The 18,279-nt window shown below is 25.7% G+C and overlaps 1 protein-coding gene across 2 annotated transcripts; it reads left to right on the top strand.

Annotated features, from left to right (window-relative positions):
- Positions 1–171: 171 nt before the first annotated feature.
- LOC107451284 (EGF-domain O-GlcNAc transferase) lies at positions 172–17,504 on the top strand. 2 transcript variants are annotated; one of them, XM_043045733.2, is made up of 16 exons: positions 172–411; positions 492–660; positions 2,749–2,846; positions 4,303–4,411; positions 4,498–4,598; positions 4,684–4,788; positions 6,918–7,024; positions 7,731–7,834; positions 7,921–8,007; positions 9,221–9,292; positions 10,212–10,295; positions 10,830–10,898; positions 11,463–11,549; positions 12,858–12,949; positions 13,671–13,773; positions 15,479–17,504. In XM_043045733.2, exons 1-16 carry the CDS (start codon positions 395–397, stop codon positions 15,659–15,661), a joined length of 1,587 nt encoding a protein of 528 aa, XP_042901667.1. In that variant the 5' UTR covers positions 172–394; the 3' UTR covers positions 15,662–17,504. The 2 variants fall into 2 exon arrangements, with proteins under 2 accessions (XP_042901667.1, XP_071042863.1); XM_071186762.1 differs by lacking the exons at positions 4,303–4,411; positions 4,498–4,598 and having other exon boundaries at positions 282–411.
- The last annotated feature ends 775 nt before the right edge of the window (positions 17,505–18,279 follow it).

Below are 18,279 nucleotides of genomic sequence, written 5' to 3'. Positions count from 1 at the left end.
GTTTCCGTGGTGATTGGATACAATGAGAATGTCCCTAACTCAGGATCATTTCCATTTCTGAAACGGAATCGCTCAATGCCTTTCCTTGATTCAGCGGTAACTTAGCCTAAGTAATTTCTGAAAGAAATAATAGTAAATATAGAGACGTAAATCTTTAAGCCAATCTTAACTACACACTTCACCACCCACAATATCCGGTTGTCAATGTCAACAACCGGGGGAAAATAAAAAATTATGAATCATTCAAACGAATACATATTATCATGATTCTACTTCTCTTTATTTTCTTAATAAATATATAACAGAAGTGAATATAAAATTAGCAAAAAAATGTAAAATTTTTAGATTCTAAATATTAAAAACAGTTGAAAAGAATGTCAAAAATTTTTGGAAAATGCTCCGATTCAAAATGTAAGACCAATTATCTTAGTATTTGTTTTATGAATAATGTTTTTCTTTTTATGTATCTAAATTCTATTATTCAATTTTAGGTTTTTTCTATGTTTGATGTCCATTATTATAACCTGCCTGATTACACTTGTTATTTCGAACTCGCACATTCTAGAATTAAATTTACCTCCGGAACACATACCTTATTATTTTTCAAATCATCCTATTGAATCTCAGAACTGTGCAAATTCCGACTCATGTTCTCATAAAGTAAGCAATATTCAAGAATAATTTTGAATTTGTTTCTTTTTATGTTGCTTGACAATATAATCTTAATTATTGTATGCAATTACTAAGATAAGTTTATGGATACAATTATAAGTAAGTTTATGGAAATTTGTGTTGTCAAAAATGTTTTTATCACAATTATTTTTAAAAAAGTTTCAAAAACTATCTTGTCTGTTTAGAAGATATGAAAATTAACAATTTTACCATAATTGAACCCCAGATGCAATATTTTAATTGTTTTTTCTTCTTTTTTTCTGAAAAACTTTTATTGATTTGTGAAACTTTCTAGTTGTGTGTTATTTCTCTCATGCTTTTTTGAAGAAGTCTAGTAAGAGTTTAAAAAATATGTTGAAAAGATATATGTTTTTGTACCTGCAATTAAATGGTCTCCAAAGTTTGGCAACATCTGAGGATGGACCACAAGAAGCTGAAAAAAAAAACCCAGCACAAAAGAAAACTAACTTAAAAAGTATAATATATAGCCACTTCTAAGCAAAACTCTACATATATTTTTCTTAAAAAAATTCGCAAGTTTAAAATCATTATGATGCCTTGGCCAGTATTTGCAATCGCAACACTCGAATATGCCATCTGGGAAAAATACTGGTTTCATATCTTGACCCTACCTCCTACTCTTCTCAGTTGTAAAGGAATGTACTACGATATTTTCTCCTTTCTTAATATTTTTTGTATTTAATTGTCAAATATATTTTTATAAAGTTTCTATAACATTTTCTTTTAGAACTATGTTCCTTATAGTTTTCAGTTCCATACAGTTAGTTTCCTAGGTTAAAAGTTTTTAATCTATTTCAAAATCAAGAGAAAAATTAACATATTTCCTTCTCCTATGTACTTCTCCTACATACTTTAAAGTGTAGCCATAGGTAGAGAGTTCTGTTCTATGCAACCTGTAGCCCATTTCGATCACCAATAGTTGGTGCAACAAACAGTGGTACGGAAATATCTCCCATGTTTCTAATCAAATAATTCTAGCATTAGATTTATCTCTGAAATGTATATCTTGTTATTTTTTTTAGTTAATTGATTAAAATTCAAAATTCTTCAAATTCAGATTCACATTCATGTAAAGTAGAAAATATTCTTAAATAATTATTTTTAATTTGTTTCTCGATATTAAAATCTTTATTCTTTCTTAAAGTCATTTTTTCTAATAACATATCAATCGAAGTGTGGGTTAAGGGAAATGTATGTTAATCTGAATAATTCCGTTATAAATGTTTTAAAAAATTGTGAAATTTTATTTCGAAAAAACTGGCAGTTTTCTAATTTATAATTATGCAATGTTGCATTCAATACTTAAAGTACCTAAAATAATTATTTAAAGTGCATGCTTTTGATGTTTAATTTAGGGGGGAAAATTATTTCAGCATCTGCCTAGTTTTCTATCTTTTATATTTGTTGCACAAGAGATAATTGAATTGAAAAGGTAATAAAATTAATTTTATCATGCTAAATTTAATAAGGAGTTCGAGAAAAATACTTTTAATTGAGATCAACATTATGTATACTTCTAATGTGATTGCTTTTCTTTTGCTACTTAATAAAAATTATAGAAATATTTCAATCAAACTTTTATATGAAATATGCATTCTTTCATAAGATAAATAAAAGTGTGCGTGTTTTAAATTTTTATTTTCTATTTTTATTCATTTTAATAAATTATATTCAAATCAAATTTCTATTGCAAAGGCTCTTGAACTTTTTCAAGTTCTGGTGCCATTACAAGATTTAAAATTGTCATGCAATATTTGCATGTGATTGTGATATTATATTTATTATATACATATAATGTGTAATTCATATGTGTACAATTTTACAAAATCAAAAACTACAGAAGTGAGGAATGATATTACAGTGTTCTCCTAGATGTTTTTAGAAGGATATAAGGATTTAGATTCCTTATATATGTGTAGCCACTATCCTTGATAAAAAAAAAATATTAAACAATAGAAGCATGCTTAAGTGCAGATCTGAAATGCTAAAAGCTATTTCATTGTGCATTTTTTAATCGTACCATGTTTTCATATCTAATTTTTGTATTGCTTTTAGGGTTCATTGGGTCTTAATAAATGCTGGGGATATGAAAAAGGTTGCTCTGAAAGTGATAGGTTTTCTACACCAGATTGCAATCAAAGTAGCAAAGGATGGTAAATATATATATTACGGTTATTTATAAGTGTGTGTGATTCGTGTTTATTTTTATAAGCTAAGTTGAATTTAATATTTTTGTCTTTACTAAATTTGTTTTAGTGTGTTTAAATTGAAATCTAGTGGAAAAATTAGTGTTAATTTGAAAAATTTCTTATTTTTATGCATTTCAGCATAAATTATTTAGATAATACTATTGCATCAATTATTTTTTATTTTTTTAATTTATTTAGATAATACTTTTATGTAATTTTGAAATTGAAAGCATGAGTGCAGGGGCTTTAGTCTCATGGCTGATTTCAGTCTTGAATAAAATTTAAATTAAAAATTTATAACAAAAGTGGTTAGTTTGTTTATTTAATAGGAATAAAAGATACATTTCGTTAACAATAAAGTAACAATAAACAATATTACTTCTGAGAAAGTATGTTCAATAAGATTGTGTGACTATTTATTTATAAATCTATAGATGGGTGTGGCTATTTATTTATAAGATACAGTAGAGAACCGATTATCCGGAACGATCGGGACCATCGCGGTTCCGAATAACTGATTTTTTCCGGTTTTCTGAATCGCTACAAAATGCCGTTTTTTTAATGTTTATAAAACGAAACTAAAAAATTATTTTTAAATAGTTTTAGAAATAATAAAAAATTATAAATAATAATACACTTAAGTTTAAATAAGGAAAGAAATTATGAAATAAAAATTATATGCAGGCTTATATATGTTATTAATGTTATTATTAACATTAATAACATATACAAGCTATTTGTGCTTATGTGAGATTCGTCTACAAACGGCTTTTGATCCGTCCTCTAAATCAGTTCTTTCGTCAACTCGATACGCCGTACGCTTTAAATAACAAAATGGGCTCAAAATCTGGCAGGGGAAAAAAATTTTTATGGAAGAAAATTAATTTCCGGTTCCAAATTTCATTCCGGTTATNCTCTAAATCAGTTCTTTCGTCAACTCGATACGCCGTACGCTCTAAATAACAAAATGGGCTCAAAATCTTGCAAGAAAAAACATTTTTTTTTAATGGAAGAAAATTAATTTCCGGCTCTCTGGTTTTCCGGTTTTCTGATTTCCGGATAAGAGGTTCTGCACTGTACTATGTATATATATATAGATATTAAAAAAACAAGCCCGTCGCTTCTGCCATTTGATCCCTATAAAAGTATAATTTTTGTAAAAATAGCAGCCGTCTCTTAAAAACCAGAAATAAGTCCCCATCTGTTCTGTCATCATCAAAAATCAAATTTAATTGCTGCAAAACACGTTTTATCTGCTCCAAAATGGTTATTTTGTTGTTCTATCCCAATATATAAAATGCAATTTAACTTTTAAGTACATTTTTGTCCGTTTCTTTTTTATTGTTATGATAACAGATTAAAAGATTAAGAAATTTAGTAATAATATTATATTTTTTTATTAAACTATGTCTTTTATTAGGGCAAAGTCTAAGAAAGAACAATCAGAAATTTTTTTCCACCAAGGAGATTTCGGATATATCCAAGATCGTTTAAATGAGATGAAAGTACTTTGTTCAACAAAACACAAGGTGCCACATTTTTTAAACCTTTATAATTTTACCTCTCTTAAATACTCCATCTTTTAACCTCTTAAATTTGTTTTCTCATTATGTAGAATGCCAGCTATTTAGAATGCTCCCAGCATATGAGGTTTTGCAGGGGTAAATATCTAATGTTTGACTTTCATTCTTTGGAAGATATTCCAGAGCCAATGAGGTATTTGATTAATTTATATTTAATTTTTCTTTAAAATATCTATAAAATCTAGTATTGAATCATTTATATTTATATTTTTCCTTAGGTACCGTGATGATGTTATCAGAGAAGGACAGGTTGGTGGTCATTGTAAATTGAAGAAAAAACTTTTAAAGCAACAAGGGCAGCATAAAAGTCCTTTGCAATCATGGTGTGTTTTTTTAATTACTTAAATTTGTGTATTTTTGTATTTTCTTAATTATTATTAATAATTTCATCGTCAATGTATACATTGTGGTATTTTTCACTTGCTAAACTCTGTCTGGGACTTAAAAATGTTTTTACTGTTAATGTCTAAGTGTTAGACAGTTGTGTTAGACATCATGGTTTAATAATTACTTGAATTTTCTTTTAAATTATGTGTTTTAGTATATTATGAATTTTATTGTTATTAAAATAATAATGTGTTGCTTTTATTATCATCACTTCTGAATTTACTTATAGCTAAAGTTTAAAACAAATATCTTAACTTAACCTTTGTCTNGGACTTAAAAATGTTTTTACTGTTAATGTCTAAGTGTTAGACAGTTGTGTTAGACATCATGGTTTAATAATTACTTGAATTTTCTTTTAAATTATGTGTTTTAGTATATTATGAATTTTATTGTTATTAAAATAATAATGTGTTGCTTTTATTATCATCACTTCTGAATTTACTTATAGCTAAAGTTTAAAACAAATATTTAAATGGCACTTAAATATTATTTTATCAAACATTTTCTGAAAGTCTGAAAATAAGTTTGGATGTTGTTCATTTTTAAATATTTTCTTGCATGCAATAAGTTATATTTGTATTTTGTCTAGTTCTTTATAAATAATTTGCTTTGTAAAAATAAATATGGAAGATACCAAAAGGACTTTGGTGTGGTGTCGGGTAATATGGTTGAGGCAATATTACATTAAATACTTTTTACTGCAATATTTTTTCATTTTTTACTTGCTTAGGACCTAATATTTTATGTTTTTCTTGTGCAAAAAACAGTTTTTCCTCTATTTGTCCTTTGTCTTAAGAATGGGTTCGATTATCCATTGCTCAAAACACGTTGACTTTTTTTCATATTAATAATTTTTGAAGCAATTGTAGTTTTTATATTATCAAATGAATATCTTATTAACATTGTGATGTTTCTGTTTATCTTTAATAGTTTTCCATTACTGTTCTATCAGGTTCCCATTATTTATTACTCATATTATTACTTTTTTTTTTTACATATAAGATAAATTTTCAAAAACAAATAATCTACTTATCTATTTTGTGTCACTACTCCCAGCTATTTGGTTTCATAAACAAATTTTGAAGATTTTAGACTTAATTTAGAAGTGAGTGTGTGTGCCAATTTAAACTAAATTGGCAATCTGCAGCAGAAGAGAAATATTTCCAAAAAGGCTAATTTGACTGGAGAAAAGTGTTTGCTTATCGCCTCTCTCATTTTTATCAATTTTTGGTTATCTATAAGTATTCTTTAAATGAAAGAATTGTTTGTAAAGTTGAACAGTGAACACTCCGTGATTAAAATAGCCCTCTGTTCATTAAGTAGGAAGCATGAGGTTAGTAGGTTAAAAAATCAAGGAACATATTTGGCATTTATCGTAAGTCTAGTTGATTTAAGAACAAAAATCCCATTGATCATATTTCTCAGCAGTTCCACAAGCTTTTTGTTTTCATCATTTGCAGTTGCCATACTGTATTCAATCTTATAGAAAATTTGATTTAGAGTATTGATAAATATGGTTACTTGGTCATGATTGCTTGAAAAAATCCAGGTTTTATCCAACAGCTTCCTTTAATAGAGAAAAAAGGCGTAGCATATTTTAAACGTAATGTAATATATATTTTACATCAAACCTCTTTTAGCAATTTTAAACAGTAGCTAGAAAGATGAATAATTAAATGTTGAAATCATCGTAAATAAATCTTCTAGCATTTAGAAGCTACAGAATTAAATTAGCAGAGCAGTTTCTTATCAAATTTTTAAAAATCCTGTTGTCGACAATCAAATATCCTTCTTTGTTTTTCATTCATCTCCAAATAACATGGCATATGTCTGCAATTAGTTTCATGTGAGTTCTGATAAATGACAACAATAGTTTAGTGCAAAGTGTCAGGTACCTTATTATTTACCTATTTTTATGAAATACTAAGTAAGTTTTTTTTTTGTAAAGAAAGAAATAAAGTTTACCTTAATTACTAATAATTGTAAAAAAATATTTAAGAAAATACTGAATGACTATGATGTGAATTATTCCACTTTTTTATATTAGAATTCTTAAATATTTTAGGTATGCTGAATTTGAACATTTTACAGAACTACCAGAGCTTCCAAAAGACCAAAATCTATGTGATATAATAATAAATCAGCCTACTTTTATAATGAAATTAGATGCAGGTAATTATTTTTCTTTCGATTAGCTGGATTTGAATTCATATTAGATTGTCAAATCTGTGACTTATATAACGTTTCTGCTTTATTGTTGCAATTTGACTCATTTCCTGGAAATTTCACCAATAAAATTAGTTGACAAAAAACCCTTACGTTAATTTTTCTGGAATAGGACTGTTCTTAGTTTAATACCACTTAAAAAAATTTCTACTAAAAAATTATTTGCAAAATTCAATTTATGTTGTATTTTTTATGAATTATTTTTTATTGTAAAATTAGTCTATAACTTAAAAGTTTCAATATATATTTCAAGTGAACAAAATATACCTATAATAAATTAAGATGTTAGGGGCTAAACATTTTAAATGTTTTCATAAAAATCTGCCAGAGTAAAAATGCATTGCTGATTAAAAAAAAATTTGGTGTTTACTATTTTTATTCTAAGAAAATTGCTTTTTTTTATTGATATTTTTTATTTATTTATCCATTTTAATTTTCTTCCTTTTTATCACTTTTTTAATTAACTTTATATACTAAACATTACTAATTATAATGAATGCATGTTTTTCTGAGTATGTACCTACTTGCATGCGAAGTTATAGATTTAAGCATTGAAAACTATGCATTATATTTGTATATCAGCAGTGCATGGTGAATTGCAAAATAAAATTTTATTCTACTGAATGAATAATTTTTTCTTTTTTCTCTCTAGCTGTAAATATGTACCACCACTTCTGTGATTTTCTGAATTTGTATGCCACTTTACATATGAATCAGACATTCTCAACTGATGTGCAGATACTAATATGGGATACTGTAAATATTTTAATTTTATTTAAAATTCAAATCAAGCATTGTTTTTTTTTTTAATTTGTAGTTTATAATTGTTTGCTTTCTTTTAGATTCCTTATATGAGCAATTTTGCTCCAGTTTGGAAAGCATTCACTCAGCATCCCTTGATGAATCTTGGTAGCTTGAAGGGTAAAAGGGTGAGAAAAGCATAATTATCTTATTGTCCTTGTTCATTTTGTTAGATATGGTGTCCTTGGTATCTGTTTCTAGTTCATTGTCACATTTTAATTTATTTGCTGAAGTGTTACAGTTATCAAATGTTAGTTTTGCTTGTGAATTTACCATCATGTTTCCAGTTTTAAATCATATGAAGAATTTTCAATTAATTATTTTTAAGCACTAATTTGAATCACTACCCTGTAAAATTCTGCAAAAAAATTTAAAATGACTTTTAATTTTTCTTTTTTACATAAGCATAAATTTTGCAGTTGTGTTTTATGTATGTCTGTTCTAAATTCCACAAGTCATTCTAAATGTTTACAACCTACTTTAAAACTGTTAATGGGCAAAAATGTTTTACATTCTGTGATCTAAAAATAAAATTTCTCAGTAAGTTTTGCTGTTGAACAGACTTTTTACACAAAACTGCACTAAACTTGTTTTAAAAAAATATTTTTTATTGCGAAGGTGGGGAATTTTTTAGTTTTGTTACTATTTGCATGCTGCTGAAAAACAATTATAGTAATTAATAAAAGTTTGATTTCTAATTTTTATTCTGGGAGAAATAAAAATACTGCAGTTTATAGTTCCAAATTTGTAAAGTATGTAATCTAAATCTATCCTATTATTGATTAGACTTCGTATGAGAAATAGCGCCAAACCTTCGATAGTGTGTCAGTTGTGTCTGCTAGATACAACCAAAATGCATGAGTAACTTTATTTTTTTAGCATATTGATAAAATAAACCATGTATTTTGAGATAGTAAGTCTAAAAAGCCACTAGAAATCATTGAAAATTTACAAACTTAGATGCATATGAGGTTTAACAAGATTTTAAAGATCTGAAATTGAAAATAAGATTTCAATTCAACACATTAAAACAAGAGAATAGTTTCAAAATCTGAAACTAAGCATTCTTTTTTTTAATAATTATATACTTTAAAAGATAACATATCTTTGTTAACTCTTTGTCATTTATATTATATTTATTTAATTAAATACTGTTCTAGCACAGTGTAAACAAAATAACATGTTTACAATTAACAATATTTTATTGAAAATAATTTTAAAAGTTTTATTAGAAATATGTAAATGCTACTGAATTTTATTTACAATAAATTAATGAATTTTCCGTTATATTAGAAAAATATTCTTATTCATTTAAAAAGAGTAGAATTTTTTATGTTTTAGGTTTGTTTTAAAGATGTGGTTTTTCCTCTTTTACCCAGAATGATTTTTGGAATGTATTACAATATGCCATTAGTAAGTACCAAATTTGCTATAAAAATATCAAACAGTTTACAGACCACTAAAATAATTCAATATTGAATATATTTTATTTTAATGTTTGAATTTTATTCTATATATTATAGTGAATGTATTTTATTCTATATATTAATATTGAATGCATTTTATTTCGTACTTGCATTTATTAACCTAATAATCAAATTTGATCCAATATCAAGAATAACTGGACACTTATAATACTTTTTTACATGTAGGCTAAAACAAATTAATTGACAATGCTGTACAAGTTTGACTATGTTGTAGTCAGGGTTAATATGCAAAGCTTTTCAAATATACGATAATTGTAAATAAGTAATAATAGATAAATTTATTGTGCTAAGAGATTAAAAGTTTTTCATTTTAATCAACTCCCCAATCGATTTAGAATACACTATTAGAGGGGCAGCAAATTTAAGATCAGAGGGATAAGAGATCAGAGTCTAAAACATAAAATCATAAGAGAGTCAGAAACATAAAATGCTTTTTAGCATTTTATGTTTAGACACTGAGGAAGATTCTTGAACTATAGTATGAAGAACTATAGTATGTCCATTTCTGTACCTTTATTTATGCTTTATTCATGTTATTTTATGTTATTCATTTTGCACCTGATAAGCTTGTATTAAGTTTTTTTCTGAATACATATCTTTCATACTCACTTAACAAACATAAAATAAACCCCTTTGTTATATGTGAAAAGTAATGAAATTTATTGGCAGATAACTTTTTTTTTTTTGGTGAAGGTAGTTATTAATATGAATAAAATTCCAATGCTTTTTTTCCAAGCTTACCTTTTTAAAATACGTATATTGCTTTTAGTATTCTATCATCTATCATTCTGTACCATTTTCAAACGTTAATTTTTATGCTTTTTAATTATTATTAAATTTTTTAGATACCTGGTTGTCAAGGTAGTGGTTTGTTTCGTGCATTTGCTCAACATATCAAGCACAGATTGCAAATTCCTGATTTATTTTTTGTAAGTGCATTATTATAAATATTTTTTTGCTGTGAGTTATTTTTTAAACTCCATTAAATATTTTGTATTTTATTAAGATATTTCAAAAGACCTCTACCACATTTTTGGAATAATTATTATTTGATATTTATTTGTTCTAAGTATAAGAAATAATATGCTAAATTTGTATGATGTGTTCAAAATATTACAGAAGTATTATGATTTCAGAAGGAACAATAATTAAAAACTTTAAATTTATTTTCATAAAATTGAGCATAATCTAATACATTTTGCAAAAATTTTAATTGTACATTTCCAAGTAATTTGCTGTATTTTTTTAATTTTCTGCAAAGTTTTAAATTATTATAATGTGAAAAAATATTTTTTCCTCCTAAATCAAAGTTAATTTATCCTAAACAAATACTAAATGAAATTTAAAATATTATCAAAAATTTGTTTTGTCTTATATTTTTTAACAATTGATATATTATCTTATAATTTTTTTTCCGATTACAAATGTTTTACATCAAACTGAAAAGTGGTTTTGTATTCTAGGATTCAAAAATTAGGGTTACACTCATTTCAAGAAGTACTCAATACAGACGAATACTGAATGAAGATGAGGTTGTTGAATGTTTTTACTTTTTTTTTTCCAACTTAAAGATATCCCAAAATTCACCCAAGATTTGAGTTTTAACCATTTGTGTAATTAAATATTGCCTATTTAAGAAAAGAAAAAGAGACAGAGAGAGATAAAATGGCTGATGATTCAGGATTAATAAAATTAGAGTGCTAATTCTTCCCTAATGATGTAATGTTTGATTTTGGTGGAAAAAAAATGGTGATAGAAACTATTTTTACTTTTAATGTCTAAGTTTAAGACTCATAAGCATCTGGGACTGAAAGGTAAATACTGAGCTCTGTAAAATTCTGCTATGTCTAGACATTTAAAAAATATGTGCATATGCACCAGCAAAACAGAGGAAGTCATTTAGCTTAGATGCTTTTTATCTATAACCCTATACTATATACTTTATGACCATAAAAAAGCCATAATTTATATTTAAAAACCTATGATTCTATCAAAATTTCTTCTTGCTTGAATTTTGAGACATTCTGTATAAAGGTATCTATTGTTTCCCATGAAATGGATTTTTTTTTAAACGTTTTTTTTCCTTTCCCTTCCAGCTTATTTCTTCACTGAAAGTTTATCCAGAATTGTTGGTCAAAAAAGTTAATTTCAATCGACAAATGTCCTTTACTGAACAGCTTAAAGTAAGAAAAATTGCTTATGACTTGCTTCATATTTTATAAATGAAATTAGTTCTACTCTTTATTCCTATTATCAGCATTTTAAACATAAATATATATTTTTTTCTGTGCTTGATATTTAGACAAAAAACTATATTGTCAATAAATGCAACTTTTAATTTTTGTGAACAGATAGCCAGTATACATAAATGCAAAAGCATTTTTATTAATTTATATAAGTTAGTATGGCTGTGTAAAATTAAGATAAATATTGAATAAAAATTAATAATTTTATGGTGAAGTGATTAAGTTTTTATTTTTTCTCATAATTGTAATGTATCTGAAAAATTTAATTAAAATTTTAAATATTTATTTCAGAATTAACTTGCACTTTATTTTCTCTTTTGCTTTCTCATAATTAAATAAATTAATTGATTCTTATCCTAAAATATATTCAAAATTGTTGTATAGGAGCTAAAAAGCACATCAAGATAGCATACATTTCATTTTGATGTACGATGTAACTTTTTTATAGAATAGTATTGTACAAAATATACTGGGTGTTCTTTAATCACTGCCTTTTATTGATATTTTTAATATCTTGAAAAAATTACTTATAATTAAATGATAAAAAAAAATCCAACTCTCTGAACTTGATAAATCTTAACAAGAAAAGCATGATTAAAAAAAAAATCCAAACCTGTTTGGTTGTTAGAAAAAGAGGAGATGAAAAAAGTTTTGAACTGATTTTAATCACCCCTTCTTCCTTAATTATTTGTCAAATTTTTAGAACATTTTTGTTTTGATATTAATTTTCAGCCACTCTAATGTGAATGCTTTTTCACTGAGGATTTTAAAAATATATGTTGTTGCTGTTGCTAAATGCCATGTTTAGCTGAGCTAGACTGAATTCATGATGTACATTCGCAAGAAGTCAATGAGTTGGTGCTCATAAAGAACATGTTTTGTGAGCCGATCAAGAATATGTTCTGGTGAATCTTGGATGGTAGAGCACCCAGGACAGGTCTGAAAGACCCTTGGAATTTGCTATGCTAAGTGAAATTTTCAAGGTGTCCACTACAGAAGAAAATATATATTAAAGGTGGTGATTACAAAGCACCCATGCAAGTGCAGTGACGGTGTTTATATTGTGAAATACTATTTACAATAATTATATTGAAAAAATAATCTTATGAATGCAAACAATTATTCGAAATATTTCTTGCTACTTTTATTTTTATCTAAAATGATTGATATACTTATGCATGTAGTAAAAAAATTGTAAAAATGATAAGTTTTAATATTTACTAATCTAAAAGGTAATCATTTTAGATATCTTATAACACAGACATTTTAATTGGCATACATGGTGCTGGGCTGACACATATGCTATTTATGCCTGAATGGGGATCTGTTTTTGAAATGTAAGTTTTTTTTTTATTTATGTGTAAAAGAAAGTATTCAGCCATAATAAGAGCTACACTGTTATTGTTGTATCATTGTAAATTTATATTTCAAAATGGCTTTTATGAATTGGAAATGGAAATGAGCTATACTGTTATTGTTGTATCAGTGTAAATTTATATATCAAAATGGGTTTTATGAATTGGAAGTGTAAATGCCTACATTGAAACAATAATCATTTATAGAGTATTTGAAAATGTAGTTGAGTTTAAAGTTTAAAATTTTCTACTCCAATGAAACCTTTACTTATTAAAATTAATTTAATTTCCTTCCAAGCATTTATGAGCTCTCAATAGTGTCCTACATGGTCAATTCACAAAAAGGTATAAGTTAGCTTTAATTACTATCTCATTAATTTAGGGCAATTTCAATTTTTAGCATAATATTAAAGAAGTGCACTCAATTTAAGCAAGGTTCAGAATGGCTTTCATTAACACCACTGGAAAAATTAGACCTATATTAACAGTCAGCATATAAGGTAGCCAGGTTACAAAGATTTTGTTCTTTTATTATAAGGGAAAAATTTAGTTTTTGATAATAGAGATCAATTTAAGCAGAGGTTAAGTTGATATGTTTCACTGTATTTAGCTCAATAATTTTAAAATTTATTAAGAGTCCTTACCAAAAATACCTTTTTGAATACTATTCAGAGACACATTTTTATCTAATCTTTGTTTTTAGATTTAATTGTGAAGACGAAAGTTGTTATGCTGATTTAGCAAGACTAAAAGGATTGAAATATTTGACATGGGAAAAATTGGATAAACTTTATCCAGAAGATGAGGTGAAAATTTTTTTGCTTTTCAATTATATCATTTTAAAACTTCATATATTTACTTCTGTGTCATATTTTTGTTAAAAATATTAAGAGCTTGCCAATTAATTATTTCAAGCTATTATGTATATGTTGATATTCACTTCAGCTTTGTAACTGCAGTATAGTGGTTATTAATTATTCATGTTTTATTAGAATTAAGCATCTATAATTTAAAAAAGAATGTAAAAGAAATGTATCAAAAATTAATCAACAGACAGTTGCATTGATGGTTAGGTATTCTATTTTATAGTCAGTGCCTTATCTAGTGTAAATTTATATTTTAACAAATTTCACAAGCTGCCTAGCATTGTAATAATAAAAACTTTTTTTTAAATTTGATTTATTAAAAATAGTTTATTGTTTGCGGGTGTAAAAAGTCAGCAAAAAAAAATTTCTTATCTAATTTATTTTCCACTACTAAGAATGTGTTTGAACTTAATTATAATTTTTCTTATAAAAATCTTATTGTCAATTATGATTAATAATTTTAGTTTACTTTGACTTTCTGCAAATACAAAAGCTGGAATAATTCTAATTTTTTGCAGAAACCTTAATTTTTGACTGTTTATAAAATCACATGATCTAACAGAAGATTTAGTGTAAAAGAAAAACTGCAAATCGAGAATTATTGCATTATTATTTATTTATGATTCCCCCCCTCTTATATAGTGAATTTTTTTAACTTTTAGAAACTCAATGGAATACTAAACAAAAAAAAAAAAAATGTGATTATATTATTTTTATCTAATAGGTATAGGTTCTGTTCTTGTTAACTGAAATAAATTTGGTTTGGTGAACTTTTTCTGATTAAAATAATTTGCTTTTCCATGTCGTGCATTTAATATGATTAAAATAGTTTGATTTTAACTGGAATGCATTTTATTTTTTATTAAGGGGTTACAGCAACTTGGCAACAATTTTTTTAAATAAAGGGGTATAATCATTCATTTTGAGAATGCTTTACATGCTTATTTAACTTATAATCAATAATTTATCTTCAAAAAACAATTAAAATGTTTAAAATTTTAAAAAAAGTTGAAAAAATTCAAAATTTTTAAATCCCTAAGGCTTTTTTATTTTAACTTATTTTTCAAAAATTTTTTTTCTTAGTGCTCACAATATTCTTCTTAACTATTTTGTGCATTCATTTGTGCATTTCATTGATATATCAATTAGAGTATTTTTTATAAAATATTTTGTAAAAAAGTAGAAAAAAAGGGTAAAAATTCCTGTTAGGTATATATAACATGCTGTAAAAATTTTAATACCTTATAAAATGCTTATTCCATGCATAGTTTAAATAAGTGTATTATACTTAAGATAAAAAAGTTTACTTCAAAGCTTTATCTTAAATAGAAAAAAATTCCTTAGGGATTTAATCAAGATCAAGACACAAAATTATCATTTATGAGAAAAAGCCCTTTAAAGTTTGTCTGCAGAGCAAGATTCTGTATTAGGACAATCTAAAATCATTCATAACTTTTTCAAAAATGTAGATAGGGACATGATTTTTTTTTCAGTGCATTTGAAATAGTTTGAAGTTTTATTATAAGCAATACAAAAAAAATTGGTATTTTTGTCATCTTTTGGGTACTGTGACCCCTTAAAGCAATTTATTTCTAAATAGCACTTATATTATTTTTGTTAAAATTAATTGTATTTTAATTCCTAGGGTCATCATCCCACTTTAGGAGCTCATGCAAAGTTTACTAATTATTCATTTGATGTGAAGGAGTTTCTGCGAATTTTTAAGAAATTAATGAATCATGTGAAGCAGCATCCAGCTTTTCAACAAAAGCGGAATATTTGTCATGGAACAACATGTAACAAAACTTTCATTCATAATGAGCTTTAATATGCATTTCAATATTCAAAACAAATGTGCTTTGTTCTCTACCATTGCATTTAATCGTGTCCGTCCTTTTAGTAATCTCATGAAATATTTATGTTGGTGCTTGTGAAGTGCTTTTGTGAAGTTTGAATTTTTAAAACTTAATTCTATTTCTTCTAAGAAGAAAAAAAATATTAAATAAAAGTTTTACTTAATATTTTTAGACCGAATTACTTTGTTTGTAATTTCTTGTTTTTAAATAAATGAAAAGATTTCTGTATAAAGTATTGACTTGTACTTTTCAAGTACGTTAATTATGCATATCATATGTTTAAATGTTTTTTTATTAATATTTGTGTAGTTAGAAGTAAACATAAATACAGTATGAACTTTTTGTTAGGGAGAACAACCAAATATATTAAGTCTAAAAGACTTCTAAATATTCTGACATATAACACTGTTATTTAAAAGTTACTGAAAGCTATGAAAACCTTAATTTTTCTTTAGGTAAACATAAATACAGTTTGCTTTCTTTATTAGTGAGTTATCAATTGAAATGAAGTTTAAAAATTTAAAAAAGTAAAGAGAAAGTGCTGGTTTTGTAAAATTAAAATGACATAATCAACTTCGGAAAATAAAGCATATCATAGTCAAATAATCATGAACTATGTATTATATTTGACCTTAACATGTCAAATTAGTTACTTCAGAAACATGTAATTGCATGTTTTCACCAAACATATGTAATATTATCAAGGTGAAGCAAAATTTTAGAAACTTTTCATCTCAAATTCTCTTTTACCCACATAAGTAGTTTAACATTTTATGCATAGAAAACGTGAGTATAGGTAAACTTGGAGTAAACCATTACGTTTCTAAAGCTGAAATGATTTTTGTTTGCAAAATATCAAAATTTCTTATGAATATGCCATGGGGAAATTATCCTACAATAATTCGTTTGTGTTTTAATATTTTAAAAGCATTTTTTCAGCATTTGAAACTTCATAGTTTGGTTTACTTGAACTCACATTTCTCTAAACTTTCATTTTAAAATGCTGATGAAAGTGAAACAGAATTTGCCAGGAAACGTTTTTCCCATGGTATAGCATCCTCTTAAAACAGTATTGCTGCACCAAATCACTATTATAATTAATCATCAGCAATGTGTACATTGAAGTTAAAAAAATTTTTAGAATATTTTGAATCTATATCCATGACCCTGGGGTTAACCTGGAATCTTTCCTCTTTTTTTTCTTCTTTTTTTCACATTAGATTAATTTCATAACACCTTTTGATACGCCTGTCTAGAGGACACAACAAAGTTAGGACCAAAGAAATAAATGCTATGAATTTGTATCTGATGTTTCTGATATCCTATTGTTTCTTTTTTGCAGAAATTCATTATTAAATTGTATAATCACTGTATAATTTAATAACACTACAGACTGCTTGGTTTTGTTAAAACTAACAATTGAATTTTCATTAACGTACAATGTGTTGTATGCACATTTCAAATATTCCATTCATTATAAAAAAAATTATGTTATTTGCTCTTAAATAAACCGAAAAAACTATTGAAATTGAGCAATAATTAGGATTTGCTCAAACGAATAAAATTTGTGTCAGAATTCAAATTTTAATTTTCAAAAATATAGCAGAAAAATTCTATTATGCCTCAATTTAAAATGTTTTATTAAGTTTGGTTTTCCATTTCTTATACAATTCACAATCGAATTGTACATTTATTCAGAAAATAAAGATACAACATTTTTATCATACATAAAAAATATATCATTTATTAAAATGATCATCTTTCTTGTCAGAAATATGCACATTTTCTAGTAAAAAATATTTCTGTTCAAAAAAATATTAATTTTTACTTATTTATCTATTGGTTGTTCTTTAATATAATTATTTTACTTCTCTCACTAAATTATTAACTTATGAACCGTCTGATTAAGGGAATGCTTACTGTATTTGTATTTACTGACATACATACTCAAGAATTTGTGTTTATATCTTCTCGGTAGCTGGTAGATAATAATTTGGCACTTCTGTACAGATTCTTTATATTATTTTGATCATTAATTCATTCATTTATTTCAAAAGTAATTTATATCTAATATTAAATCCTAGATATTTAGTGGAGTAAGAATATGAATTTAGAGTAAAATAGCTATTGAAATCTATGCATTTATTTGCAAAAATCTCGAGAGAAGTTGCATATTTATAGATATATTTAAATATAACAATTTTAAACAATGATATTAGATGCATAGTATAAATTCATTGTTGTATATAAAGATATTTTCTTATGTTTCTTATTGTTATGAGCTTAACGAACAAATTGTATCTTTTTGAACAGTTACTCTGAAACATAACTTTGTTTATACTGGTCTCCCTATTTTAATAATTTGTTCTCAATGTTTTGAACATATTTCCTAAACCACATTTTTTAAGTACTGAATATTGGCCTGAATATGAAACAATGACAAACCTTTGTTAATATGAAACAAAGTTCAGTATTGTTTCACAATATTAACAAAAATAATTTTTAGAAGTAAGAGATTTTATATTAATTTATTATTTATGATTATGCAATGTAGGAGGGTTTTTGCTTTAAATAATACTGAAGTCAAGTC

Source organism: Parasteatoda tepidariorum, chromosome 10 (genome assembly GCF_043381705.1).
Source record: "Parasteatoda tepidariorum isolate YZ-2023 chromosome 10, CAS_Ptep_4.0, whole genome shotgun sequence".
Classification (NCBI taxonomy): domain Eukaryota; kingdom Metazoa; phylum Arthropoda; class Arachnida; order Araneae; family Theridiidae; genus Parasteatoda; species Parasteatoda tepidariorum.
The sequence above is the reverse complement of the archived record's forward strand: the minus strand, read 5'-3'. Positions and strand labels throughout refer to the sequence as shown.